Source organism: Zalophus californianus, chromosome 5 (assembly GCF_009762305.2).
Source record: "Zalophus californianus isolate mZalCal1 chromosome 5, mZalCal1.pri.v2, whole genome shotgun sequence".
NCBI lineage: Eukaryota > Metazoa > Chordata > Mammalia > Carnivora > Otariidae > Zalophus > Zalophus californianus.
The window spans coordinates 120,455,369-120,480,795 of NC_045599.1; the positions used below are offsets into that span (position 1 = coordinate 120,455,369).

At 36.5% G+C, this 25,427-nt stretch overlaps 2 protein-coding genes across 7 annotated transcripts in view; one reads left to right on the forward strand and one right to left on the reverse strand.

Moving 5' to 3' along the window:
• The first annotated feature begins 1,190 nt into the window (after positions 1–1,190).
• LOC113928703 (selenoprotein P) lies at positions 1,191–12,586 on the forward strand. The gene is made up of 5 exons (XM_027604616.2): positions 1,191–1,344; positions 4,236–4,451; positions 5,215–5,427; positions 6,889–7,006; positions 11,128–12,586. The coding sequence occupies exons 2-5, from the start codon at positions 4,249–4,251 to the stop codon at positions 11,320–11,322; spliced, it is 729 nt and encodes a 242-aa protein (XP_027460417.2). The 5' UTR covers positions 1,191–1,344; positions 4,236–4,248; the 3' UTR covers positions 11,323–12,586.
• CCDC152 (coiled-coil domain containing 152) overlaps positions 11,994–25,427 on the reverse strand; it is a 30,167-nt gene continuing 16,733 nt past the window's right edge. For 4 of the 6 annotated variants that reach the window (XM_027604621.1, XM_027604617.1, XM_027604619.1 and 1 more), the window contains exons 5-9: positions 20,917–20,981; positions 17,730–17,832; positions 15,972–16,099; positions 13,650–13,733; positions 11,994–12,844 (exon numbers count right to left, since the gene is read on the reverse strand). In XM_027604621.1, the coding sequence (XP_027460422.1) occupies positions 12,695–12,844; positions 13,650–13,733; positions 15,972–16,099; positions 17,730–17,832; positions 20,917–20,981 (530 nt within the window). In that variant the 3' untranslated portion in view covers positions 11,994–12,694. Of the gene's footprint in view, positions 12,845–13,649; positions 13,734–14,671; positions 14,779–15,971; positions 16,100–17,729; positions 17,833–20,916; positions 20,982–25,427 lie in introns of all 6 variants that reach the window. The other 2 variants (XM_027604622.1, XM_027604623.1) reach the window with 2 other exon arrangements.

The following is a 25,427-nucleotide window of genomic DNA, read 5'->3' on the forward strand; positions in this document are numbered from 1 at the left end:
CTTTTGGGGCGAGAGACAGCTGCTAAGCCACTTGTAAAGAAAGGAGGTGATGAGAAAATACTGGATTTCCTGCTGCAGACAGACCCAAGATGATTCTTCCTATAATTTGGGAAATGAGCTACCAGGGGGCTATCTGCTTTATACAAAGATTTTTCACAAGATTCTTTCAAAAAGTGAGTTTGTATATTTGCAATTTTTTTTTTCCCCTGGGGAGAAATTAAGTATTTCTCAAAGGGATCTGGAACCCAAAATGATTAGTACCTACTGCTTTGTGTGAGTAAACAGAATTTGGCTTTCAAAAGTCAAGCTTCTAATTCAATGTTTCTTTGTGGGAAGGCTAACATCTGAGCCTCATTGTATTTACCGACCGTGATACAATGTACCCAGCACACAACAGTCAACAGGGGTTTGTTTGGGCAAAATACATTCATAGGCAAAGCAAGGCTTACTTGGAAGCCATCACTATCCAGGGATGGCATCATTTGACAGTGCTCCTCACTTTATACACCATGGTGTGCTCACATGTAGCAGTTAGTAGAAAGAATTCACCCCTTTCTGAAAGAAAAAGACTTTTCATTTGTGAAAAACTTGAAATAGCTATACCCTTTTCCATGTCCAACTACTACCCCTAGAAACTTTTATTTAGATGATGAGAATATGAGGCTTGGTTTCCCACAGCTAGGAGCCCTAGTTTCTCATTCCTTTCCTTCAATGACCACACAGAGGTCCTGTGAGATCCCACACAGATCCAAGTGTTAAACATAGCAAAACAATCCAAGCAGGTTTGTAACCACAGGAGACCAGAAAGTTCTGAAACAGCAGGTGACTTTTCTGAGAAAGCTCACACAGTCTGGGTTAGGCTAACCTGTCCACAACAGAGCAGAAGGAAAAAAAAATAACCACCCATTTTTTTTCTTTTTTAAAAAGCTGCAGTTTCACTTGCTGGCTCAGCAAATGTTTTTCCCTATGATAGTTTTGAAAAAGAACATGACTTGGAGGCCTTTTTACCCTTAGCCCTGCCTCCCGCCCCCGACTGTACCATTAAATCCCAGATACTGGGGTGACTAAAAAGGATAGGGAATAAATCAGTAATTGCAAAAAAAACCCCTTTCTCCCCATTTTATGCTTGGCAGCCCTTGCTACTTTTTTTTAAGTTGTTTATAATGATCAGTTCAAGGGTTTGCTCAGCTTGCAAGGTCACAGCCAGAGCGAGCAATGAACTTTGGACTATGGCTGGAGAGAGGTAAACAACAGGACTATAAATATCAGGGCTTCTGGCTATGACTTGAAGGAGCTGCAGAGCTGAGCAAAGAGAGAGGAAGGAGGCTGCTCGGAAGGGGTTGTGTAAGTAGGAACTTTGTGTTTTCCAATATTTGATTCAACCTTGATTCTTTTAGAGTTTGGAAAATAATTTGATTTTAAGTCTGATAAAATGTTTCTGTCCTTAGCACAGAGTTTTAAAAAGGGAGATGGTTAAATTAAAAAAAATAATAATACAAAAGAAAGAGAACAGAAGAGTGTGGAATTGGGTGGGGCAGGTGAAGGTCTGCCTCGGCTCGAGGCAGTCCTTGCTGATTTCTGCCCTGTCCGCAGGACAAAGATGGGAGCAGGGGAGGCTGGAGAAATCCAACGCCGTGACTCTGCAGAGTTGTGTTGTTATATGGCAATACTGCGTGTTCAAGCTTAACTATCTCCCACTGAAATGCAGAGTGAGAACTCTCAGGAAAAATCAGCCCCTGGGTTTGAAGGGCCGAGAGTGAGATATGGCCAACTCTTAATGGGGAACTTAAAACAGATGTAAGTCTGCAATTGGCCAAAAATCTAGTTTCCCTAACTGAATAGTGGTGGGATTAGTGAAATTTAGAACTACTTTCAACAGCTTCCAATAATTGCAGTTGAGTTATTTATCTTCATTGTTTTTACACAGCTATCTGATAGCTATAATTATAATCAAATGTTTATTATGCAAAAAATGATCTTAAAAAAAGTTGAACAGCCTATTGATTATATAGTAGAAGAAAATGTGTGTGTACTCCATAATCCACTACCCTCTGCCAATGGCTTTATGTCTTTTTTCATCAAAAAACTAAATGAGGGAAATAAGGGGAAAAGTCTTTTCCTTTATATTTACTATTTAGCCCCTTGAAAGGGTATGTATATGGTGAAGTGAGGATACCAAGTGCTGAATTTATGCTGAAGATTCTATAATTACTGAAATTATATTCTAGAAAGTAGGGGATCTCCCTCCAGTCTAGTAAAAAACAAAACAGCTCGAATTATTTTGATGTTCTCTTTGCCATCCTCGGGCATAAACAAATAAAACCCTGGCTACTATAATTGTTAGAGGTAATCTATCTAATAGCTAAGAGGTCCTGTTTTTGGATTTAGCAGAACTGGTTTGAATCCAGTCTCTTGTGATTTGCCACCTGTGTGGACTTGGGCAAGATGCCTAACTCTCTCTTAGCTAAGGTTTCCTGAGCTGCAGAAGGAGGTGAAGGTCACATAGATGTAAGGATTAACTGACAGAGAAGTGCTTAGCACCACCCGTATAGAGTTCTATAAATGCTCAATGAGTGGTAGCTATAATAAGGGTAATTGTGCCGTCAATATAAATGCCATCCTAAAGAAATGCCCTAGATTTAGTCCAGATATAGCCTCTGTTTTTTAAACACTAGAAACCTAAAAAATTAGAATAGTTGGGATGGCCTTAATAAATCATTTAATTTCCCTCTCTTTTAGTTAGGCTCTTATCAGTATACCCTATATAGGTAGGAATTTTGTGGTATTAAATGATGTGAAAGATAGTCCGGTTTTTAAAATTTCTGTCTACATCTACCGGTGCACCAGAGCCCCAGTCAATCTGATTCTAGCTTTTCTACACTCATCTTAATTCTGGGCTCGCTCTAGGTAACTTATCATTAGCTGCCCACCCTCTTTCCCTCCCCTACCTCCCCCAAATGTACTTTTACTTTCTTATCCCAGATTAGTGCCTGAAAGTGTGCCAACTTCCCAGTTCTAGCATGTTGTCCCGATCTCTCTCCACAGACTTTTGTATCAGAATAAGCCTGTTCATGGGTGGAGTTTTCTTTTACTGCTCATCTCTGCTGAATGCGTTCCTTATTTTTACCACCTCTTTACAGATCCCTTGTTTTATGTGTACCTCTCTGCTGGGAGAGTTAGCCTTAGTTTGGGGATATTTCTGGTCAGATACTGAGCTTTTCTACTCAGAGGGGGGCATCTTTTTACCCAAGAGCATGCCATCTAGTCACAGAAACTTCTGAAAGTCATGATTGCTAGTACATAGACGGAGTGTAAACTGCAGTGAGTTTGGTAGAGGGACAGCAATTTGTGACATTTCTCCTTGGTCAGAGTTTTTTCTTTGGTCATAGTTACCTCAGATATGATACTAACATTTTGGCAGGCGATTTTATACCTGAAAAGATTCAAATCCTTTATTGTTAACATAGAGCTAGACTTTAAAGAATAAGAGGAACAAAAGAGGAACCAAAGCCAGGAGACTCCGAAATACAGGATGCTTGAACCTGCAGAGCTGAGGGCCCCACCTGTGCCCTCACTGCTCCCTCCTTTCTTCCTGGGTTCTCTACCCATGCTGGCTCTTTTCCTTTCTGTGCAGAATCCCCTACTTACCCTTTCCTTTCTTAGATTGGTGGAGGGTGGAAAGAAGCAGTCAGAACTTATTTGAGGGGGGGGAGGGGCAGCGATGGGGGAGGGGCAGAGGGAGAAGCAGGCACCCCGCTGAGCTGGGAGCCCGATTTGATTGGGGCTCCATCCCAGGACTCCGGGATCAGGACCTGAGCCAAAGGCAGACTCTTAACCCCCAGGCACCCCGCATCTCAAATAAAAACAAAAATACGTTTGCAGAATGTTACTTGGTTATAGAGGCCACAGTCTCAACTCTCAACCTTTATGTTCTAGACAAGTAGTTGGTTGCCTGTTCAGGCAGATCTCCACAGCATGCTTACTGAAGTTTCTTGCCAAGCCAGGTAGTTCAGAGGTGCTTTGACCACTCCCCTGCCTCTGGCTGATTTTCTGAAACTGTTCTGGGAAGATTTGGTGCAAGGAGGCCGAACATAATGAGCCCAGCAACCCTGGGATAGAATCCCCGGGCTAGCTCCTGACAGGAAGGGGAACGGTACTGGCTGGATTTATAGAAATTCCCGGTTATGATTGTAAAATCGCCTGTGAAGATGACAGCAAGGTTTCCTCTGTTACAGGACAAGCCCAGCAATGTGGAGAAGCCTGGGGCTTGCCCTGGCTCTCTGTCTTCTCCCATGGGGAGGAGCAGAGAGCCAGGGACAAAGCTCCTTTTGTAAGCCGCCTCCAGCCTGGAGCATAGGGGATCAAAATCCAATGGTGAACTCAAGTGGTTCAGTGACAGTGGTGGCCCTTCTTCAAGCCAGCTGATACCTGTGCATTCTGCAGGCATCCAGGTGAGAGCCGTTCTGTGCTCTAGGATTTCTCAAGGGGAACGCAATCGAACACATACATACGTACATAAAAGAAACATAGAAATGGAAAAGATGTGTTTATTAAATCACATCTTTAGAAAAACTATACATGTTTGCATAAAACATGTTAGAGGAAAGTATACTAGGAGGATATATACCAAAATATATATAGTGGTTTTCCTGGGATTATAGAAAAATTTTCTTCATTTTGTGGACCTATATTTTATAATGTCCTACTAAATATGTATTACTTGTGTAATGAAATGTTCTAAAATGTAATCCTGCAAATGGGTTAGTTATTTTGATAGAGAAAGCAAATGCGAGTGCTTTGCTGGAGTACAATCAACACTAGACTTGCCATCAAATGCCTTGTGTCATTTCACAAACATATATATGTATATGTATATATAAATTATATGTATAACAAACATATTTGTTAGGTTCTTCAGTAAGTATTTATTGGGTAGAATTCTCTGTCAGATGGATTAAAAAACATACACTTTGTAGGATTAATTTGAGGACCAAATGAGCTATTGCTTGTACAGTCAGCATAAGGTTTTAACTGAGCGCAAGTGCTCAGTAAATATTGACAAAACGTAACTTTTAGTTTTTTACAACAATATAAAGAAGAGATATAAGTAAAAAATAGTAAAAGAGTTTCATGTAAAAAAATAGCAAGGAGAGAGAATTCACTAATAAATTAAATGAGATTATTCCTTTTTTGTATTTTTCCTAAATATTTTAGATTGGAAGACCTGCGAGTAAAACTGGAGAAAGAAGGATATTTGAACATCTCTTATGTTGTTGTTAATCATCAAGGACTTTCTTCTCAATTAAAATATATGCATCTTAAAAATAAGGTTTCAGAGTATATTGCTGTTTATCAACAAGAAGAAAACCAAACAGATGTCTGGATGCTCTTAAATGGGAAAAAGGAGGACTTCCTCATATATGACAGGTGTGTACACACACCCCAAATTAAAATATAACCTTTGCATTTAATTTAATAGTAAGTGATTTAAAATAAGACATCTTCTTTTGTTTTGTTACCACTCAGCGAGCACATTAAAATGTTTGGTTTTAATGTTTTTGAAATGACTTTCTTTTGTGCAAAAGAATTTACCATTCTAGTAGGGAAATACAGAAAATTGACTAGACTCATCCCCCCTGTAGATGGGCATTCTGAGAAAGGAGCAATTTGTATATCATGTACAATTCTAACCTAAGAATTTTTCAGATGAATAACTATACTTTGCAGACCACTTGCTTATCTCTAATCTGATTAATAGTTTAAAAGCGACATACCTGAATTTCTGAACTATAAAGTGTGTTAATCTTTTAAGTCCAACCTGCATAAATCTTCTTTTGATCCCTTGGGTGAATAAAACATTTGTATTTTGAGGGAACCTCGATGCTTATGTTATTTGATATGACCAACATGACTAGTTGATTCTATTTTCTTTGGACTCTCCAGAAATGGTGAGTCAGACTCTGTTTAGGCCTAAGCTCTGTTTCATCTTACTCTAAATATTTTTAATATTACATGTTCTTTTTGGACTGCAAACTTTTTTTTTTTAAAGATTTTATTTATCTATTTGAGAGAGAGAGAATGAGAGAGAGCACGAGAGGGAAGAGGGTCAGAGGGAGAAGCAGACTCCTTGCAGAGCAGGGAGCCCGATATGGGACTCGATCCTGGGACTCCAGGATCATGACCTGAGCCAAAGGCAGTCACTTAACCAACTGAGCCACCCAGGCGCCCCGGACTGCAAACTTCTAATTTAGATAGTTGCAAAGTGTAGCTCTTTGATATTCACATAATATTATATATCCTGGGTAAAATGTGGGCAAGAAGGACATTTCAACTCCACCATTTTTGGGAATACCAAGTATTGTAATTCCATTTCTTTCATTATGCTGAAATTTTTGTTGCATCAGATATATTTTTTAAATAAATGGGTTACTGGCCAAGACATGAGGATTTTTTTTGTTATGCTGTGATTTTTGTGTTGTGTGGAATTTGTGCTGCCATAGTGGTTATGAAAACCTCATGTGATTTGCAGAGCCCAATTTATGATAAGTAAGTGGTTTGGGCATTGGTAGAATTTATGTCTCTTACCAAATTGTATTTGACCAAGTCACAGTGACTTAACTACGTAGTTTTGATATTATTAATAGTGGTATATCTGTAACATTTTGAAATGCTAGTGTTAGATTCACTGTAGTCTTGCTGTGACCTAAGCTGGTATTCAGTGCCAGGGAGCTCATCTGAGACCCCATTCAAGGAAATTTACTGAAGTTGTGAATGGATGGGTCTTTTTACAAGACCATTAAACCCAACAGTACCTATCCCAAACTGCTTACGTACGATCATGATACAGAAAACATTGTAATGATACTATGTTTGCCCTTTTTTTTTTAGATGTGGCCGTCTTGTATACCATCTTGGTTTGCCTTACTCCTTCCTAACTTTCCCGTATATAGAAGAAGCCATTAAAATTACTTACTGTAAAGAGAAGTGTGGAAACTGCTCTCTCATGGTATTTTATTTTTCTTAATTATTTTTACTGGGAGAAAAGAGAAAATCTTTTAAGGGCTATCTAAATAAGTTAGTGTCATTTCAAGACCAATTAGTTAATCAATGTTTCTGTTGGTTATACTAAAAATAAACTACAATGGTAATTTTTATAATTACACATTCTTTCTATTATGTAACATATACTGTAAGACATCTTTTCAAGATCTGTATTGCTGCTTTTATCTAGAAGGAGTTTTGAAAACAAAGTCAGCATAGATCACATATTTCAAATACCACCAAATGATATTGCATGTGTTCCAAGTGCTCAAAGAATTCAGCTAACATAAAATATCATTATTGTAATATCCTGAATATGTTCACAAGAGAGCATACTGATAGCAAAGCTTATCCATGGCATTACCTGAAATGGAAGTGGGGCCCAGATAGCTACTTAATTTATCAAAGATGTAAGACTATCAGCTTTTCCATGAAGCGCTTACACTGTCTGCCCATTCTGTAGCCAGAATCACTGTGTTTATTTCACAATGGAATAGATTTTCTACTCGTTACTGATACTTCTCTCCTAACAACTGTGAGAATATTTCTTCCTTGTTATGAGAATTGATTTTAATTTATATATTAACTAGAACCGCCCCCATGTTGAAAAGGAAAATAATTCCAAACAATTTTCCTTAATAGGGCAAATTGGCAAAATTTGAACTCAGGTTTAAAAATAATTCTTTTTTTTTAAAGATTTTATCTATTTATTTAACACAGAGAGAGAGAGAGAGAGAGAGATCACAAGTAGGCAGAGTGGCAGGCAGAAGGAGAGGGAGAAACAAGCTCCCTGCTCAGCAGAGAGCCCGACGCGGGGCCCGATCCCAGGACCTGGGATCATGACCTGAGCCAAAGGCAGACGCTTAACTGACTGAGCCACCCAGGCACCCCTAAAAATAATTCTGAGTTTTATTTGTGAGCTATACATCCTTCAGATTTTTCCAGGTGTAAAGAAAGCCATCTCAATTTTTAATGAATTATTTAATTAACTAATTTAGTTGTTATGAAGCACAACAGGTTAATTACTCTAGTTATATAATTTTTCACATTTTAATCTTCATTATAATCCTATGAAGCTTATTCTACTGCTTTTAAAGAGGGGGAGACTGAGATAATGCAAATAAAGTATTAACTCAATGTCTAACTTCTAAGTGCTTAATAAATGCTAGCTATATTGATTCCTTATATTCTGGGATTATTTTAGTATTTTGCATTTTCGCAAGTGCCTAATAGTTACAAATATACTCAGTTATATTGAAACAAAGGCAGAAACAGTTCCCATAACATGCTTAAAATTTATGAGTCACCTGTAAATAGGAATAATATACCATATATATCTGATATGCCAAAGCAAATTGGAGTTTTCCTATTTCATTGTATCCTAGATGCCGTCAATTAAATGACACATTATTTTATGTACTACTTAAAAAAATGCTGTCAGTTAAGGTGGGCCACAATGTTACAACACCAATAGTAGGATGCATTCTGATTTTAAAGACATTAAAATGTGAAAAAAATACATTGTAGGATCAATAAAATATAGTAATTGGCTTTCTGAAATTAGACTACTACTACCAATCTTTGAACATTTAGAACATTATGTAGTATATTTTAAACATTATCAAACTGTTACTAGGTTTATCAAATTGTTTATAGTATTAAATTCTCAAAAGTGAAAGAAATAATCAACAAAACTAAAAGGCAACCTATGGAATGGGAGAAGATATTTGCAAATGACATATCTGATAAAGGGTTAGTATCCAAAATATATAAAGAACTTCTAAAACTCAACACCAAATAATCCAAATAAAAAATGGGCAGAACACATGAATAGACATTTTTCCAAAGAAGACATATAGATGGCAAACAGACACATGAAGAGATGCTCAACATCACTGATCATCAGGGAAATGCAAATCAAAACTACCGCGAGATATCACTTCACACCTGTCAGAATGGCTAAAATCAATAACACAAGAAACAACAGGTTTGGGGGAGGATGTGGAGAAAGGGGAACCCTCTTACACTGTTGGTGGGAACACAAACTGGTGCAGCCACTCTGGAAAACAGTATGGAGGTTCCTCAAAAAGTTAAAAATAGAGCTACCCTATGATCCAGGAATTGCAGTAGTGTTTACCAAAAGAATACGAAAATACTGATTCAAGAGGATACATGCACCCTTGTTTATAGCAGCATTATCTACAATAGCCAAATTATGGAAATGGCCCAAGTGTTATTGATTGATAAATGAATAGGAAGATGTGGTGTGTATGTGTGTGGGTATAATGGAATATTACTCAGACATAAAAAAGAATGAAATCTTGCCATTTGAAATGGTGTGGATGGAGCTAGGGAGTATTATGCTAAGTGAAATCAGTCAGAGAAAGACAAATACCATATAATTTTACTCATATGTGAAATTTAAGAAACAAAGCAAATGAACATGGGGAAAACAAAAAGAGAGGCAAACCAAGAAACAGACCCTTAATTATAGAAACAGACTAGGGGTTGCTGGAGAGGAGGTGGGGGGGAGATGGGATGGTTTAAACAAGTGATGGCCTTTAAGGAGGGCACTTGTGATGAGCACTGGGTGTTATACGTAAGTGATGAATTACTAACTTCTATACCTGAAACTAATATTTTACTGAATGTTAACTAGCTGGAATTTAAGTAAAAACTTAGGAAAAAAAAGAAGTAAGATAAAATGAAAAACAAAGCAAAAAAAAAAAAAAAGAAAGAAAGAAATGGCGGGGGGCAAACCAAGAATCAGAAACAGACTCTTAACTACAGAGAACAAACTGATGGTTATCAGAGGGGAGGTGGCTGTGGGGGATGGGTTAAATAGGTGATGAGGATGAAGGAATTCATTTGCTGTGATGAGCACCAGGTGTTGTATGGAAGTGTTAAATCACTATATTGTACACCTGAACCTAATATTACACTATGTTAACTAAGTGGAATTTGAATACAAACTTTAAAAATTGCGTTGAATTCTCAAAAGTAATTTAGAAATAACCAAAATATGTACCATTTAATAGTTACATGCAAAAATCCAGTGGAATTTTTAACTTTTCAAAACAATGAACCATAACACTTAGAAGATCAGTTTGAGAGACCAAAGACTCACTAACTTTACTTACAAATCACTTTAGGTAGAAGTTTCGTATGACACTGCTGTATCTGTAAGCTTTAAGCCTATGATTTATGGGTACACTAAACAATAAAAAAGACTTGCAGCAAATTAACTAGATTGATGCAGAATGGAACCTCTTGCTCAGCGCAAGATGGGCAGGAATTTGCTCCTTGCCCACCGCAGCTTGACAGGAGGGACACAGTAACAAAACTAGTGAAGTTCAAAACATTCCCTGCCATAAGCTGAGGCATGAAAAATGACTCATCTTGAGCAGTTTATTGGCATTTTTGAATTATCAGAGAGAAATTAATTTGCTTCAGAATATAACATTAAATTTGGATAGAACGGTAGATTGACACAGGTGTGAAAGGTTCCATGTAGTTCAGCTGCTTCTAAGATTTGATATTTGTTTGACTTGACTGCAATCAATATAAGTTCTTTTAACCAGTTTATTTAGCTTTGCTTCTGCAGTGTAAGTAAAGTGGTTTGCTTTCTTTTTAAGCCTTATGTATCTCTTAAATTCTTCTTCAGAATTCTTAAAAATTTAGGAAATGCTCTTGATTAGGAAAATTTGAATTCTGCTGTTGATTTAACCAGTATAGAAGCTTAGGTGAACTGTTGAATTTTAATCATCTTATGCTCTATTTTATCTATTTGGAAAACATTAATGTTAATTTCCTTGTAAGATGCTTGAGGATTCCTTGATTAAATGCAAACTTTGCACAAGAAGCAGTTTATAATTAGGTATGATGGGAACCAAATTTTAATAGAAAGTCTAGGTGTTGAAACCGGTATCAAATTTTTATCTCATTAATATGACACTAGAAAAACAAAGCCAGTTCAATCCTAATTAACTGGTTTGCATTTTACATATTTTAGCTCTACAAATCATTTTTTGTGCACTCCTGCTATACCTATACATTTATTGATAAAGGATTATAAATTTGTTCTAGACCCTGGAAGCTGAAGACTTCTGTAAAATGGTATCTTTGACTACTGTGGGAAATACAACTGAGGCTCCCCAGCCACATCACCACCACCACCATTGTCATCATCACAAGCATGGGCATCAGCATCATGGGATTGATGGGGTTTCAGAGAATCAGCAACCAGAAGCCCCAGATGCTGCTGAGCGTCCCACTCCTTGAGGCCTCCATTGCCACCATAAACACAAGAACCACCAAACAGAGGGCCACCCAGAGACCTGAGATCTGCCAGCAGGAAGTGAAAGTTTACAACCTTCTGTTCCACAAAAGAGGCTCTGACAAAAGGGATGTATAAATCAATTACTCTGCAAATTGCCTAAAGATTCAGGGTTGGCCCCTAACAGCTGTTGCTGACACTGACGACATCTGATATTTGAAAAAACAGGGTCTGCAGTCACCTGACAATGTAAAGAAAGCCTCCCCTCTCTATGCAGCTGACAGGGACTTTGGGCAGAGGAGAACGTCATTGAATCTTGACAGTGACGTTTACCTCCAGCTGCCTGACAAGCAAGTCAGCAGCTTCAGCCCACAGAAGCCAGCACCAATTGAAGCTGAAAACATAAGGCCAAAATGTGAAAATGACCTTCATACTAAATACTTAAATAAGACATACTCCCCAAGTCAGTCTAGACAATTTCATTTCCAGCATTTTATAAGCCACCTAATTAATAATGACCCAAAAATAAGAATTGGATTTGTACAAACATGGAGAAATCTATCATATTGGCTTCAAAATTTTAAAATTTAAGTCAAAGAAATTTTGACCCAAACCATATTTTCATTATTTTATTATAAAGGTGATTGCAGCATTTGGTTAATATGTTTTTTTTTTCTCTTTTTCCAGTATTCTGCTTGCTTCAATGAGAACAGAGACGTAAACTATGACCTAGGGGTTTCTGTTGGATAGTTAGCAATTTAGAATGGAGAAAGAACAACAAAGACATGTTTTCCATTTTTTTCTTATTTCTCAAAAAAATATTATCTTTGTCTTTTTAATCTTATGTTTTTAACTGACTAAACCTTTAAAGAACTCAGTGAATTCTGTCTTTTAAGTTTCAGAAATACTGACACATGAATATTTTGCTAGGACTACATTTTAAATATCCATTTATACTTTGTATATCTAAGAGTCATATCTTGATTTTTACTATTACATATGAATGAAGCCCTTATATCTTGTTTTCTTTATCTAGCATTGTATCACACTCTTAAATTTAAGATAGTCTGTCTTGAAAGTTGTAATGGAAAAGATAAAAGAATGTTGTCTATCTCTTGATTGCTTAGAAAGTATTTCCATAGTCAATGATGGTTCAGTAGGTAAACCAAGTCCTATAAACCTTTATGGTTTATACTATTAAGCAAGCATGTAGTATATGATTGGACGAATGTGGATTTGTTTAAATAAACTCAATTTAAAAAGTTTAAAGCTTTCTTTTTTTCATTGTTATTGTTTAGGCAGTATATTAATGACAGAAGCAAATTTTCAACTTCTTTTAAAGAAATTAAGTAGAAACTAATGAATTTATTATCCTACTCAAAACCGTCTACGCTTAAGGTAAGAGCCTTTGCCAGTAGAGTTAAGTTGAGACTCTTTGCCAAGGGAGAGGCGTTGCTCTAAATCGTGAACGGTATTACGAAGAAATGCAATCTCCCTGTTTTTCTCTTCTTGCAGATGTTGAAGCTTCTAAATAAAGCAGAAAGAAATGTGTTACTGCAATTCAGAAATAGTAAGATTAAATACAAGAAACAACAAAACAACAACAAAAACTGCATTTCTGGTTTAAGTAGGTATTTTAAAAGACAGCTTATTTTGAAAGGTTTATAATTTTATTTTTAGAAGCTTATGGGGTAAAACTGGAATAAGGATACCAAAATACGTATTAGTACCATTTGTTCTAGTTCATTCCCTTCTCCCTATATAGCTTGAAGTTATAAACCATAAAAGAGGAGTTGAACAAAAAGAAATCTATTATCTGAGTGCCTAAATAACTTCAGAATAGTAGGTCAGCCCTAGTTCAGAATATATTACAGAATTCCTTAGATGGCCCGAAGAGTCAAAGACTTCTCTGATGTTTTAATTTACTGCTAAGATTTATTACTTTAAATTGAAGATGATTTTTAAAGTTTTATTTATTTTACAGAGAGAGAGAATGAACATGCATGCAGTAGGGAGGGGTAGGGAGAGGGAGAGAGAGAATCTCTCAAGCAGACTCCAGGCTGAGCACATGGCCCAATGCGGGGCTCGATCTCATGTCCCTGAGATCATGACCAGAGCTGAAACCAATAGTCTGGTGCTTAACTGAGCCACCCAGTCACCCTCAAATTGGAAATGACTTTTAAAGATTATTCAAAACCTAAGATCTGATTGTGTGATATATTTTAAGAAAAACTGTTAAGTATATTGTTAGTAACACTAGACAGCTTTTATAGAAACACACTAAGAAACTTTATTTTCTTAAACAGTAGCTACAGAATAAAATCTCACATACCCTTCTGTAGATACTCTGTGGCAAAACAGTAGAATCTGGATATGATTTTGATTTAGTTTGAACTCTTGCTAGTTTGGCATCAAACTGAATCAAGTTTAAAAAGAAAGTTATTGAGAACATTCTAGCTAAACAACTAAAAACAATTATTTCTATAAATATAAGCATAATCCATTATGTTTTTTAACATATAATCTGTAATTTAAGTATATTCTCTGTCTAACACAAGATAGAGAAGTCTTTCTTTAAGAAACAATTTTTAAGAAAGAGCAAAGAACACCCAAACAAGATTAACCTTGCTGCATGTTAAAATTACCTGGAGAGATTTTTATTTTATTTTATTTTATTTTATTTTATTTTATTTTATTTTATTTATTTTATTATTTTTTTAAAAGATTTTATTTATTTGACAGAGAGACACAGCGAGAGAGGGAACACAAGCAGGGGGAGGGGGAGAGGGAAAAGCAGGCTTCCTGCCGAGCGGGGAGCCCGATGTGGGGCTTGATCCCAGGACCCTGGGATCATGACCTGAGCCGAAGGCAGATGCTTAACGACTGAGCCACCCAGGTGCCCCACCTGGAGAGATTTTTAAAAGTACCAAATGCCTGGGCAGTACCTTAGAGATTCTGGGATAGAGTCAGCACAAAATTTTTGTTAAGATATTAGGTAGAGAATCTAGATTACCAGGGTTGGGAACCTAGTTAACTTAAAGATGGATAAAAATATTTTCATGTTACCATGGATGTCCTTTTGTAACGAAAACATAGTGTAGTCAACAGTCATGGGGTAAAAACTCATATACTCTGCTGTAAACTCTTTGAAGCTGAGTAGTAGAATTTGGATATAATTTTGTTGATTTAGTTTGAACTCTAACTGGTTTGACATTAACCTGAATCAGGTTTAAAAATTCTCATGGAGAGAGACAGAACACAAACAAGGGCACTAGCAGATAGAGGGAGAAGCAGGCTCCCCACTGAGCAGTGAGCCCGATGGGGGACTCGATTCCAGGACCCTGGGATCATGACCTGAGCCGAAGGCAGACGCTTAACCGACTCAACCACCCAGGTGTTCCACAGAGTCTTTCATTATAATTCTTCCCTTCAGGTTGAGGTCGGTGTATCCTCTTTGTGGTCTAAAAACAAACTCAGTGAGATTGTGTTCTGGTTTAAGGAGGTAAATGGATAGTTACAATGAAGATGAATAACAAAACGTTCTGTATATCAATGTAGACAACAGACTTGGGCTAGACCAGTGACAGGGCCAAATGGCAAACAAAATGCACATTTTCAATAAAGGGATTAGAAGTTGATGGTAAGTCTTGAAACATGTCCGACGGGATCTCAGTTGGCTCCCCGGCCCTTCCCGTCCGTGGGTTGTGGGCACATTGACCAGAGAAAGTAGCAGCAGCCAAATGCCTCTCAAGTCAGCATCAGCCCCCTTTGCTCAAAGGTTATATGGATTTCAGCATTGGACCTCACCAAGCACCCCAGAGATACCAAACTTTCATGAACATGAATAGTAAGCTAACTAAGCTGGTGAATTCTGAGAACACAAGGTAAAGTGGGAGTCAGGCTGGGGAAAAGCAATGGAAGAAAGATGGAAGTGGAGATGGGTAGAATCTAGATAAAAATTTTAAAGAACAAATATACTGTCAAACATCCGTGTCTTTGAGATTCTGACATCTAGTTAAACAACCTCCTGAAAGGGCTTTAGAGCTTAGAACTGGAACTGTAGCCTTTGAGATGCCCTATTTGAAGTCCCTTTAACATTAAAAAAAAAAAAATCTGGTTTGTCTGCCCATACGGTAACTATTTTCCACACATTTATTAGGGAGCAGCTTGTCTCTTTTTAATAAAGCCGAAGGAATTTCTAATTGGTTTACCAGGGTTCCACAGTTTCTGCTGAGGAGAGAAAAATGTTAAGGATTAGAAACATTCTCTCCACTGCTGGAATGGTAGACCTATGAAGCTTGCATAGACTCAGCTACAAAGTGTGGGGAAATCTTGAGTTACAGGTCTTCAGTCTCAGAGGAAACAGTACCCTCTGTGGAAACCAGGACATTCTGAATGACTGAAGAGTCCCACCTTCAGGCCAAGTGCTGAAAGGCAGGGTAGCTAGTTGTATCAGATGTTTGAGAACTATGTGTGATGGAGAGTGAGCCTCTGTGTGTGTGTGTGTGTGTGTGTGTGTGTGTGTGTGTGTGTGTGTGTGTCAGGGTTTTAACTACTCCTGAAATTTATCTCACTGTGATGAAAAAAAAAACAACAAAGTCGAGTCTAGACTAAGGGATGCATCTTCAAATTTAGCAGACTCTTACACACTTACCTCTAACTGTAATTTGATTATTTCACTTTGTTTTTCCTTTTCTTGAGTTCTTAACTTTGCATTTAACTCTGAAATTTCCACCTCCTTTTTCTCTATTAGGTCTTTATGCTTTTCTTCATTTGACTCAACTGAACAAAAGTAAATAAAATTAATTCATCTTAATGTTTCAAAAATCTTATAAACTTGTATATCTTTAGCACTTTAAACAATCCACAAGAAAGTAAATTTTATTAATAAAAATATTTTAGAAACCATTTATATACAGGGTAGCTTTTATATATTTTTGACAAGGCCCTACAAAATTCTTGAAACACAAAAATTACCCGTGAAGTACTTTTGAACAAATAAACTGATTTGTATTCTTAAACATCAATTTTATATAATATATATATAATAGAGAGAGAATAAATAGGAGACTTAGTAGTTAAAGAGGGACACAAAGCTTGGGTTCCTAGGTACAGAGGACTCCAAATTACTGGATGATTTTAGAGCTACATCAAACACCCGCTAAACTCTATTCCACATGATTGGGCATCTGTCATATTCACACCACATCTCTATGCTACGTCAAATTTCCTCTTCTCTCAACTTTCCTATTCCTATTAATGACACCATGTCATTCAGGATGGGAGCCTCAAGGGAATCTCCAACTTTAGGGAGAAAAGAGTCAATTCATCCACAAACCCCACCAATAAGGGCTCTCCATCCAAGACCAATTCACTACTTACTTAGTTTCAAGACTTGTTTTTGCTCACTTGGACTCTGTGTCCAGGCTTTCAATCACCAGTCCCTACATCCTATACACTGTTGCCAGGTTAGTCTTCCTAAAGCATACCTCTAAGTATGGCCATCACCTTCTCAAAAACCTTTAATCACTTCCCATTTCTTTTATCCTACAATTCAAGGGGTCAAAGAATCCAGCCCTAGCCACAGTTTTTGGCTTTTCTTTTGCTAACCTTTCCATATGGCACAAAGACAAGGTAGGAGATGGACTATTATTCCCTAAAATGTCCTACGTCTCCCCCTCTATTTGTCTTGGCTTTTATTTTCTCTCTGCTGAGAGACTCTTTTTCCCATCTTCCCCAATGAATCTGAGCCATATTCATTCTTTGGGATCAGGGCCTCGTACTTAACAGTGTTGAAGGACAGAGTTAGTAATTTTGATAAAGTTCAATTTAGAATTTTTTTCCTTTATTGTTTGTGCTTTTTAATTCTTTCTAAGAAGTTGTGGCTAACTCAAGTTCACAAAGATTATCTTCTATGCTTTCTTATAGCAGTTTGTAGATGTAGGTTTATATTCTGACTTACCATTTCTAGTAAATTTTTGCATATATTGTACATAAGTATGAGCCCATACTAAGAAAAGTTTCTATTACTTTCATGAAACCAGTGAACTCTCAACATAAGTTCATGAGACCTGCTTTAGTGAGGGAAGAATATCTCATTACTGAAATAATATTCCGTATGCAGACCATATAAATATCAAAGCTATTAATTATACATTTCACTGTAATCTTACAGTGACAGGACATTAACTGTTTCAGATTAAGTAATGGTAATTACAAAAACTATAAATCCAGTTTAGAAATGTTGTAATTTATATCACATAAATATATAGAAAGGTACAAAACTTAAATTCAAATGCATCAAGGCAATGTTCATTCAAGAAAACTGGCAATTACTGAAAAAAGTTTATACATGCATTTAAATTATTTTATGATGTCTTAGAATTAATTAAGTTAAAAATAAAAAACTTACTTTTTTGCTGCATATCCTGATGAAGTTTCCTTATTTCTATCTTATGTCCCTCCTCTTTGATTTTCATTTCACTCATAAGTTTGGCAATATTATTTTTATATTCCTAAGGATTAAAATATATATTCATTCCTCAATTACATATGTGTACACACACAACCTTCCATTAATTAGAAAGGTGAAATTCTCAAAGTTTATGTTAATTTTTAATAGTAATCATATCTAGAGGGGAAAGATATTGCTTATCACTTGAATAATCAGCTTTGAGAAGGATCAGTTTCTGGTCCAGGGAGAGAGAGACCATCTAGAGAGAACATCTTATCTTTGCTTCCTGAATACTCATCACCAGTGTTTAATATATCATAGATGCTCAAAATATTTTGTTAATTGTTAACGAATAAATGCCATGATAGCATTAAAATATGTCTATTAAAGCCAAAGCTATACTTTAGAGCCAATAGTAAGTTCTGTTTGATAACTGGCAGGCTTAATGTAACATAGGATGAATCCTTTGAATGTGGCCTGAAGTTCTATTTCTGAAAATTATATATACATCCCTAATTCCCAGAAGGAGGTTAAGTACTACCCATGGTAAGGGTTAGCTTTATAAGGAGGAGGCTAGAGAAGGATGAGTTTGGGAGTTGAGAAGTTCTCACCAGGTGCCTGTGATTGGTTTCTTAGGTTGCTGAAGCACAGAAGTGATTATTGTGCTAATGTGTTGGAAGAGAAAGCCCCTAAAGATAAAATTTACAGTTTTTCCAGAGGGATGTTTCTACATAAAGAAACCACTCACAGGCCTAAGATGTAGGCAGGAAAAAGGAAAGCGGCAAGAATAAAAGTAAAAGAGGATACTAAGAAAGGTACATTAATGAAGGCAAGAGGTTCAAGAAAAGCTTCTAAACTAAACATCATAAAAGCAGGGACTTGGTTTTTACTTACCATTGTATCCTCAACTCCCTGTATATCTCTGGATAATATTTGCTGACTGAATAAGAGTGCCAACACGAATTATTTAAGTCAAAAGTTCCTAGCCTAGGTCCAGTAAATGGGCTTTTGAAGATCCATTAACTTTCTGAAATTGTATGAAAATTAGACATATATATATATATATATATATATATATGCATGTGTACTATTGAGCATTTTTCTCAGAAAGTGCTCACAGCTTTCAACAGATATTCAGTGGTATTGAAGAGGTTAGATGTCCACAATTAAACATGGAGGTACGTGTGCCGAGATTATATAAGTTCAAGGGGAGATAGTGTGGATACCTACTTGTGCTACTCAACCCGCCTGGCAACTTGTAGGAATGGCCAAACTATCTAACCGTTGGCTGTGATTAAACCTTGGCAGGTGAATATAAAGGCGAATCTCATGAACTGTCACTTTTCACATGCATGTATCTAGATTTCTAGATGGGCAACCACAGAGTGGCTTTCCTAAACTACTCCTGACTCAACTAAGCATTTGCTGCTCTGAGAAACTGCAAGAGACAAGTCTATGTATGTTTTCATTCCCCATTGATTTTGCCACGTGAAGATGCCATCACTGAAGTGGAAAGTGTCCATTAATTTGGAAAGACAGGATTTTCACTCCAGCCTCTAGGCATAAAGGCTATTTTAATATGTGGGCTCGGGCCTGGCTGTACCGCACTAGGTTCTTCTCCCCAACTTTAGCCTATGTCAGCTCTGAGGAATCCAATTCTTTTCTCTTTCTAAGGGGACCAAGTCCCAACAAGTTATTCTTGGTTGCCTTCTTTTCATTTGCCTTCTGGAAACTTTAAATTGTGAGGGGAAAACCCCCATATTGTGTTTTGTTTTTATAAAATTTAAGGATCCTCTGTATACAAGTTACAAAACCTCTTCCAGTCTTATAAATAAGGTCATTGAGTACCTCCTGAGTGTTTTCCTAGAGAGTGGTTCTCCATATGTTTTGGATGTACCTGGACGTTTTGTACTAGAGACTTCTCATTGGATTGAGATTATCTTTAGTTTGCTTTGAACAGCTGCTAATTAAGAACTTCTGAATCTTGGATTATGGTATTTTCTCTTTAATTTCCACCCCTTTGAAAACTCCTAAAGTATCCTAGGCAAAGCAATATTCTATGGTTTGACATTTTAGAAGAGAAAGAAGGCAAACATTTCTCCCCCTTCTCTCTCTGCCCCAATTATACCCTAACTTTTATATATATATATGTATAGTTGAGCTTTAGAGCCAAATAAGGAAAGAGTGGGAAAGAAGAAAAGAAAGGGATAAAAGAAAGGAAAAATAAAGGGTGGGATATATTCCAGAGATATTTAAACTATCTCAAGTGTGGGACCAGATTGAATTTGGAAATGATCCTTCAAGTTGAAGTTCTAAGTTTGATAAAGATCCAATTTGAGTTTTGGAAACCTGAGGTCTGCCAGAGTTTGACATATTGGCTCCTGGGAGATGAGAAAAAAATTATCATAATACACCTCCCAAAGGGCAGTGGGAACTGACATTTACTGAGCACTTTTTATGTTTAGGTACTGTGTTATCTGTTTTATAATTGCTGCCATATGTTGTTCCTATGGAAGAAAAGAAAAAGTAGCAGAGGGTATGGTAGCCTTTGGGAGATAAATAATTGGTGATCCACATAAAAACCTCCTTTCATTTGAATGATGCAATAAAAGTACACAGATTACTCAAGTCAGAAAGATTAATGATTCATTTATTTTATAATAAAAAATGTTTTAAATGCTAATTAATAGAGTATACTCTAGGTTTGCCTGTCTGGCTCAGTCAGTGGAATGTGTGATTCTTGATCTTGGGGTTGTGGGTTTGAGCCCCATGTTGGGTGTAAAGATTACTTAAAAATAAAGTCTTTGAAAAAAATAGAGTATACTCTAGAGTAAAAATTCTATTAACATAATTTAAAAATATGTAAATATGTAGCAAAATAGTTGCATTTCTTTTTGGTGGAAAGAAAAAGTAAGGCAAGTGATATATTAGTGCATTACAGTCTACAAAGAGACTAGAGTCATTCAAATTGTTATTTCTTTAAAGATTTTTATTCGTTAAAAATTCTGCCACACATATACACATACTTATTTCCTCTCCAAATTTTGGCTGTATTCATTAATGAGAACAACCCCCCTTTTCTTCTAATTTGAGAAGACAAATGGTCTACAGGAATTTGATTGAATATAAAAATATATAAACTCACCTGTTCATGAGATTTTAACTTCTCTTTCATAAGATCAGCATTTCTTTTTAGTTGTTCATTTTCACCTGTGTAAAAATCACCAGAGGGCATCCTAGTACATAGTACTTTTTAATTAATATGAGAAAATATTTAACATTTCAAGTTTCCATTCATGTATGCTTTCAATACATACATACAGCCTCTATTGCACATGTGGCTCTGTGCATAGCACTGGGAATGTTAAAACAAAGAAAATTATAGCTCTTCAAAGAAGAGCCTAATGGTAAAACAGATGTGGAAGTAGTTACGATGTGCTATGATAATTGCTCGGTAACAGTAGCGTGTCTGAAAGACCATGGGAACCTGTGGAAGAAAATCTTCAATCAGCTTGAAGCCAGGAAAGGATTTACCGAGGAGGAGCCATTGGCAATGAGACTTAAATGATGCGGGTTACTCCATGCTGAAGAGAGGCATTTCACATACAGAAAACTGTACAGAAGCCTTCGGGTTTGAGTGAGGATCGCATGTTTGGGAAAATTACAATTCAAGTACATTATTGTTGGAGTGTAAACGGTGAGGAGGATGTACTAAATAGGTGGAAGTCATATCCTAATAGGAGGTGGATATATTCTATATGAACGACTTTATATTTTATTTTCTAGGTTACGGAGTCAAAGAATTTTGAACAGTGAAGTGAAATGACTAGTTACAGGTTAAAAAAATTATCTGGCAGTGTAAAGGATGAATGGGAGGGTTTTGACCCTAGAGAAATTGGTATCAGTAAAAATAGATCAAGTAAGAAATAACAGGAGCCTAAATTAGATCAGTGGCAGTAGGACATAAAAGGACAATGAATATAATTATTTAGATAGTAAGATGGTAAGATTACCAGGAGACTTAGTGACTGAATGGATAGCAGAGGCAGAAAAGAAAGGGGAACCTTTGCTTTGTAGGTTGGGTAATTTGTTTGGGTGATTGAAAAATGTTCATCAGTTTGGGAAAAATTAGAGGAAGATTTTAGGAGTGAAATGATGAGTGTAGGTCTTTACTATGCTAAATTTGATTGCTTGAGATACCCAGGGAATATTTCTTTTTTTTAATAAAGATTTTATTTATTTATTCATAAGAGACAGAGAGAGAAAGAGGCAGAGGGAGAAGCAGGCTCCCCGCTGAGCAGGGAGCACGATTGGGGAGTCAATACCAGGACCCTGGGATCATGACTTGAGCAGAAGGCAGACGCTTAACCATCTGAGCCAGCCAGGCGCCCTCCAGGGAATATTTCTGGTAGGCTGAGAAACATTTAGAAGTGGCCAAAGAAGAGTATCCTGTAAGGAGACTGAGAAGTGTCCAGAGATGCAGGAGAGAGTGGTGATAAGAAAAGAGAGGTTAAAGGGGTCATAATCAGTGGCAATAAACGCGATAAAAAGATCAAGCGAAAGCACTTCAAATCTGAAAACTTTGGGAAATGCCCAATTATTTTAAGTTGAAGACTACGTGACGATGAGGACTACGTGAAGATGAGGAAATGGATAGTGAGTACAGGCCATTCCTTTGAGGTTTGATTGTAAAAGGAAAGAGTGAGGGCAACTGGAGGGAATAAATCCAAAGTCAAGGAAACATTGTTTTCTTGTTTGTTTAAGAGATGGGAGAGATCTGAGTTGTTTAAATGCTGAAGGAATGGACAGCAGAAAGAGAGAAATAAAAGACAGAGAAGAAGGGACAATTGAAGACGCAATACTCCAGAAGAGAGATAAGAGTTAAACCCAAGTGGAGGAATTAACTTTGGATAGGAAGGATTTTCTTTTTTTTAAGTGAAGGAGGAAGGTAGTAAGGCTATGTCCAGGTATGTATATCTTTAGAAAGGGTGCGGTGGGAAGAAGAGGTAGTAGGTTATAAGATTTAGGTAGTTTATGAGATTGTGTTATAGATGATTTCCATATCTGTAGGCTCACGATGTTGGATGAAATAACTTTTATCGTCTATTCCGTCTATGCTTCCATATTGAGAAAGGGGAAATTTAGTTTTAAACTTGAATAAATGGGACTATTTTGATTGCTCATTCAAAGCACCGAAAGAGATTGATAGCTTTGAAGTTTTTGGATAAAAGATTATGGAGAATGTAATTATTAATGATATTTAGGCCATTTTATGTGTGGAATTTTTTAAGTTTGCCTTTTTAGGAGACCCTAGTATTTTCCCAGCATTAAGCGTCTGCCTTCAGCTCAGGTCGTGATCCTGGAATCCCTGGATGGATCGGAATCATCGGAGATCATCGGGCTTCCTGCTCAGTGGGGAGTCTGCTTCTCCCTCTGCTCCTCCCCCCACCTCATGTTCTCTCTCTCCCTCAAATAAATAAAAATCTATAAAAAAGAACGAGGTAGTTTATGTCTGACAGCTTTCATTTTTTTTTCAGTGAAATAGAAAGTAAAATAAGTTCAAAGAGAAAGAAACAGATTTAAAGTTGGTTTGAAGGTGAAAAGTTTGAAAAGCGAGGATAAATGAAGGGTATAATTGAAACTGAGATTTATAAATTAATGTGGGTCTGTAATGTATGATTTTTTACCAGTAACCTTCAGTAACTGTAGTATTATAAGTAAGCAGATGTATGGTTGGATTGATCCATCTTTGAGGATTAGTCTAACTGGTGTTAGAAAAGGTAAGGAAAATAAAACCATTCCCAAAAGAGAAGATAAATGATATTCTAAGCTAGATATCTAAGCTAAAAAGGGAGGAAGGTTTTATCCTACAGAAACATTATTGAGAGCATAGTTATATTTACTTAATGTATTTTCATGTAAAACTTAAACAATGAAATGAAATGTATTAAAATATGGTTTTGCATCTTTAATTTGCCCTACTGTTTCAGACCTACCATAGTCAACATCTTTTTATATATAACCAAAAGCCATCTCCTGACACCAGATGATGAAGAAAGAGCAGTGCTTGACAGGTTCTCTACTCATTCTTGTTAACTTCTAGGTGTTTTAAGGAAAAGCAGATATTTGTTTTTGTTTGTTTTATTTTTGTTTTGTTTTGTTTTGTTTTGTTTTTGTCACAGTAATTAAGGGCTGGGAGCTGCCTAAAAAACTTTGTGCTAACTAGGCAACTAATACCTCATGTATCTATTAGAAATGCTGTAGCATTCATTACTGAAAGATGAAAGAAAAGGTATTTGATGTTTTCTAATTTATAAAAGTATACTTGCTTGTCTTAGTAAGTGAAGCATCTGTAAAGGGAAGCTAATCATCTCTACACACCTTCCCTGACCACTTATTTCACCGAAGTTATCAATGTTAGCAACCTGATCTGTATTTCTTCCCTACTTTTCTCCCAGCTTATATAATTATTTATAAACATATCACACATTTGTACTGGTTTTATTTATTTTTACCAATATAAAATTATACTATATATATTACTTTGCAAAAAACATTTCCTAAAAATGGACATTCCTTCAAGTCTGCAATTTTTATGCATATATCTACATACATTTTTATAATTTTAAATAAATAGGATCATATCAAACACTCTGAGCTACTTTTAGGACACTCTTCCCTTCTCTTTCTTTCATTTTCTTTCTGCCTTCTTCCTCTCCCTCTTTTTTTCTCCTTCTTTCTCCTACTCCCACACCCCTGGTGTAATTGTGTTTCCTTATCAGCTTTTCCCCTTGCACTTAACCTCTGGATCATACATATGCATACACATACACATTTCCATAATTTTATTCATATCTTTTACCCATTTAAAAATTCTTTTTTATCCCTGCTGGTCAATTTATAGAGCTTGTTGTATATTGTAGATATAAATTATATAGGGGAAGGAAAAGAAAAATAAGATGAAAACAGAGACGGAGGCAAACCATAAGAGACTCTCAACTGAAGGGTTGCTGGAGGGGAGGTGGGGGGTGAGGCAATTGGGAGATGGGCAATAGGGGGGCACTTGATGTAATGAGCACTAGGTGTTATATGCAACTGATGAATCCCTAAATTCTATCCCTGAAACTAATAATATACTATATGTTATCTAAGTTGAATTTAAATAAAAAATAAAAAAAAACTACACTGGTACTTGAAAACACTTTTTTGAATAAATTACTTGTTGTTTTCTTACTTTTGTGTGACAAAATAACATGTAAGTTGTTTTATTTTTGTTTCTCCCTTTTTTTTTTAAAAAAAGATTTACTTATTTTAGAGAGAGAGAGAGATAGCAGAGGGGAGGGGCAGAGGGAGAAGTCAAGAGAAGCTCAAGCAGACTGCATGCTCTGTACAGAGCCCGATGGCGGGCTTGATCTCAAGACCATGAGATCATGACCTGAGCTGAAACCAAGAGTTGGAGGCTTAACTGACTATGCCACCCAGGCACCTCTGTTGTGTACTTTTATTGTATTGTTATTAAGAAAGTTTGGTCTTTTTTTTTTCTCTTTATATAGTATCTGAGGTTTTCAGATTGGTTAAGAGGACACCCCACGGCTCCAGGTTGTATCCTGCAGACAGCTAATGTTATATCCTGAATTTTCTTTTAACTTTTTATTG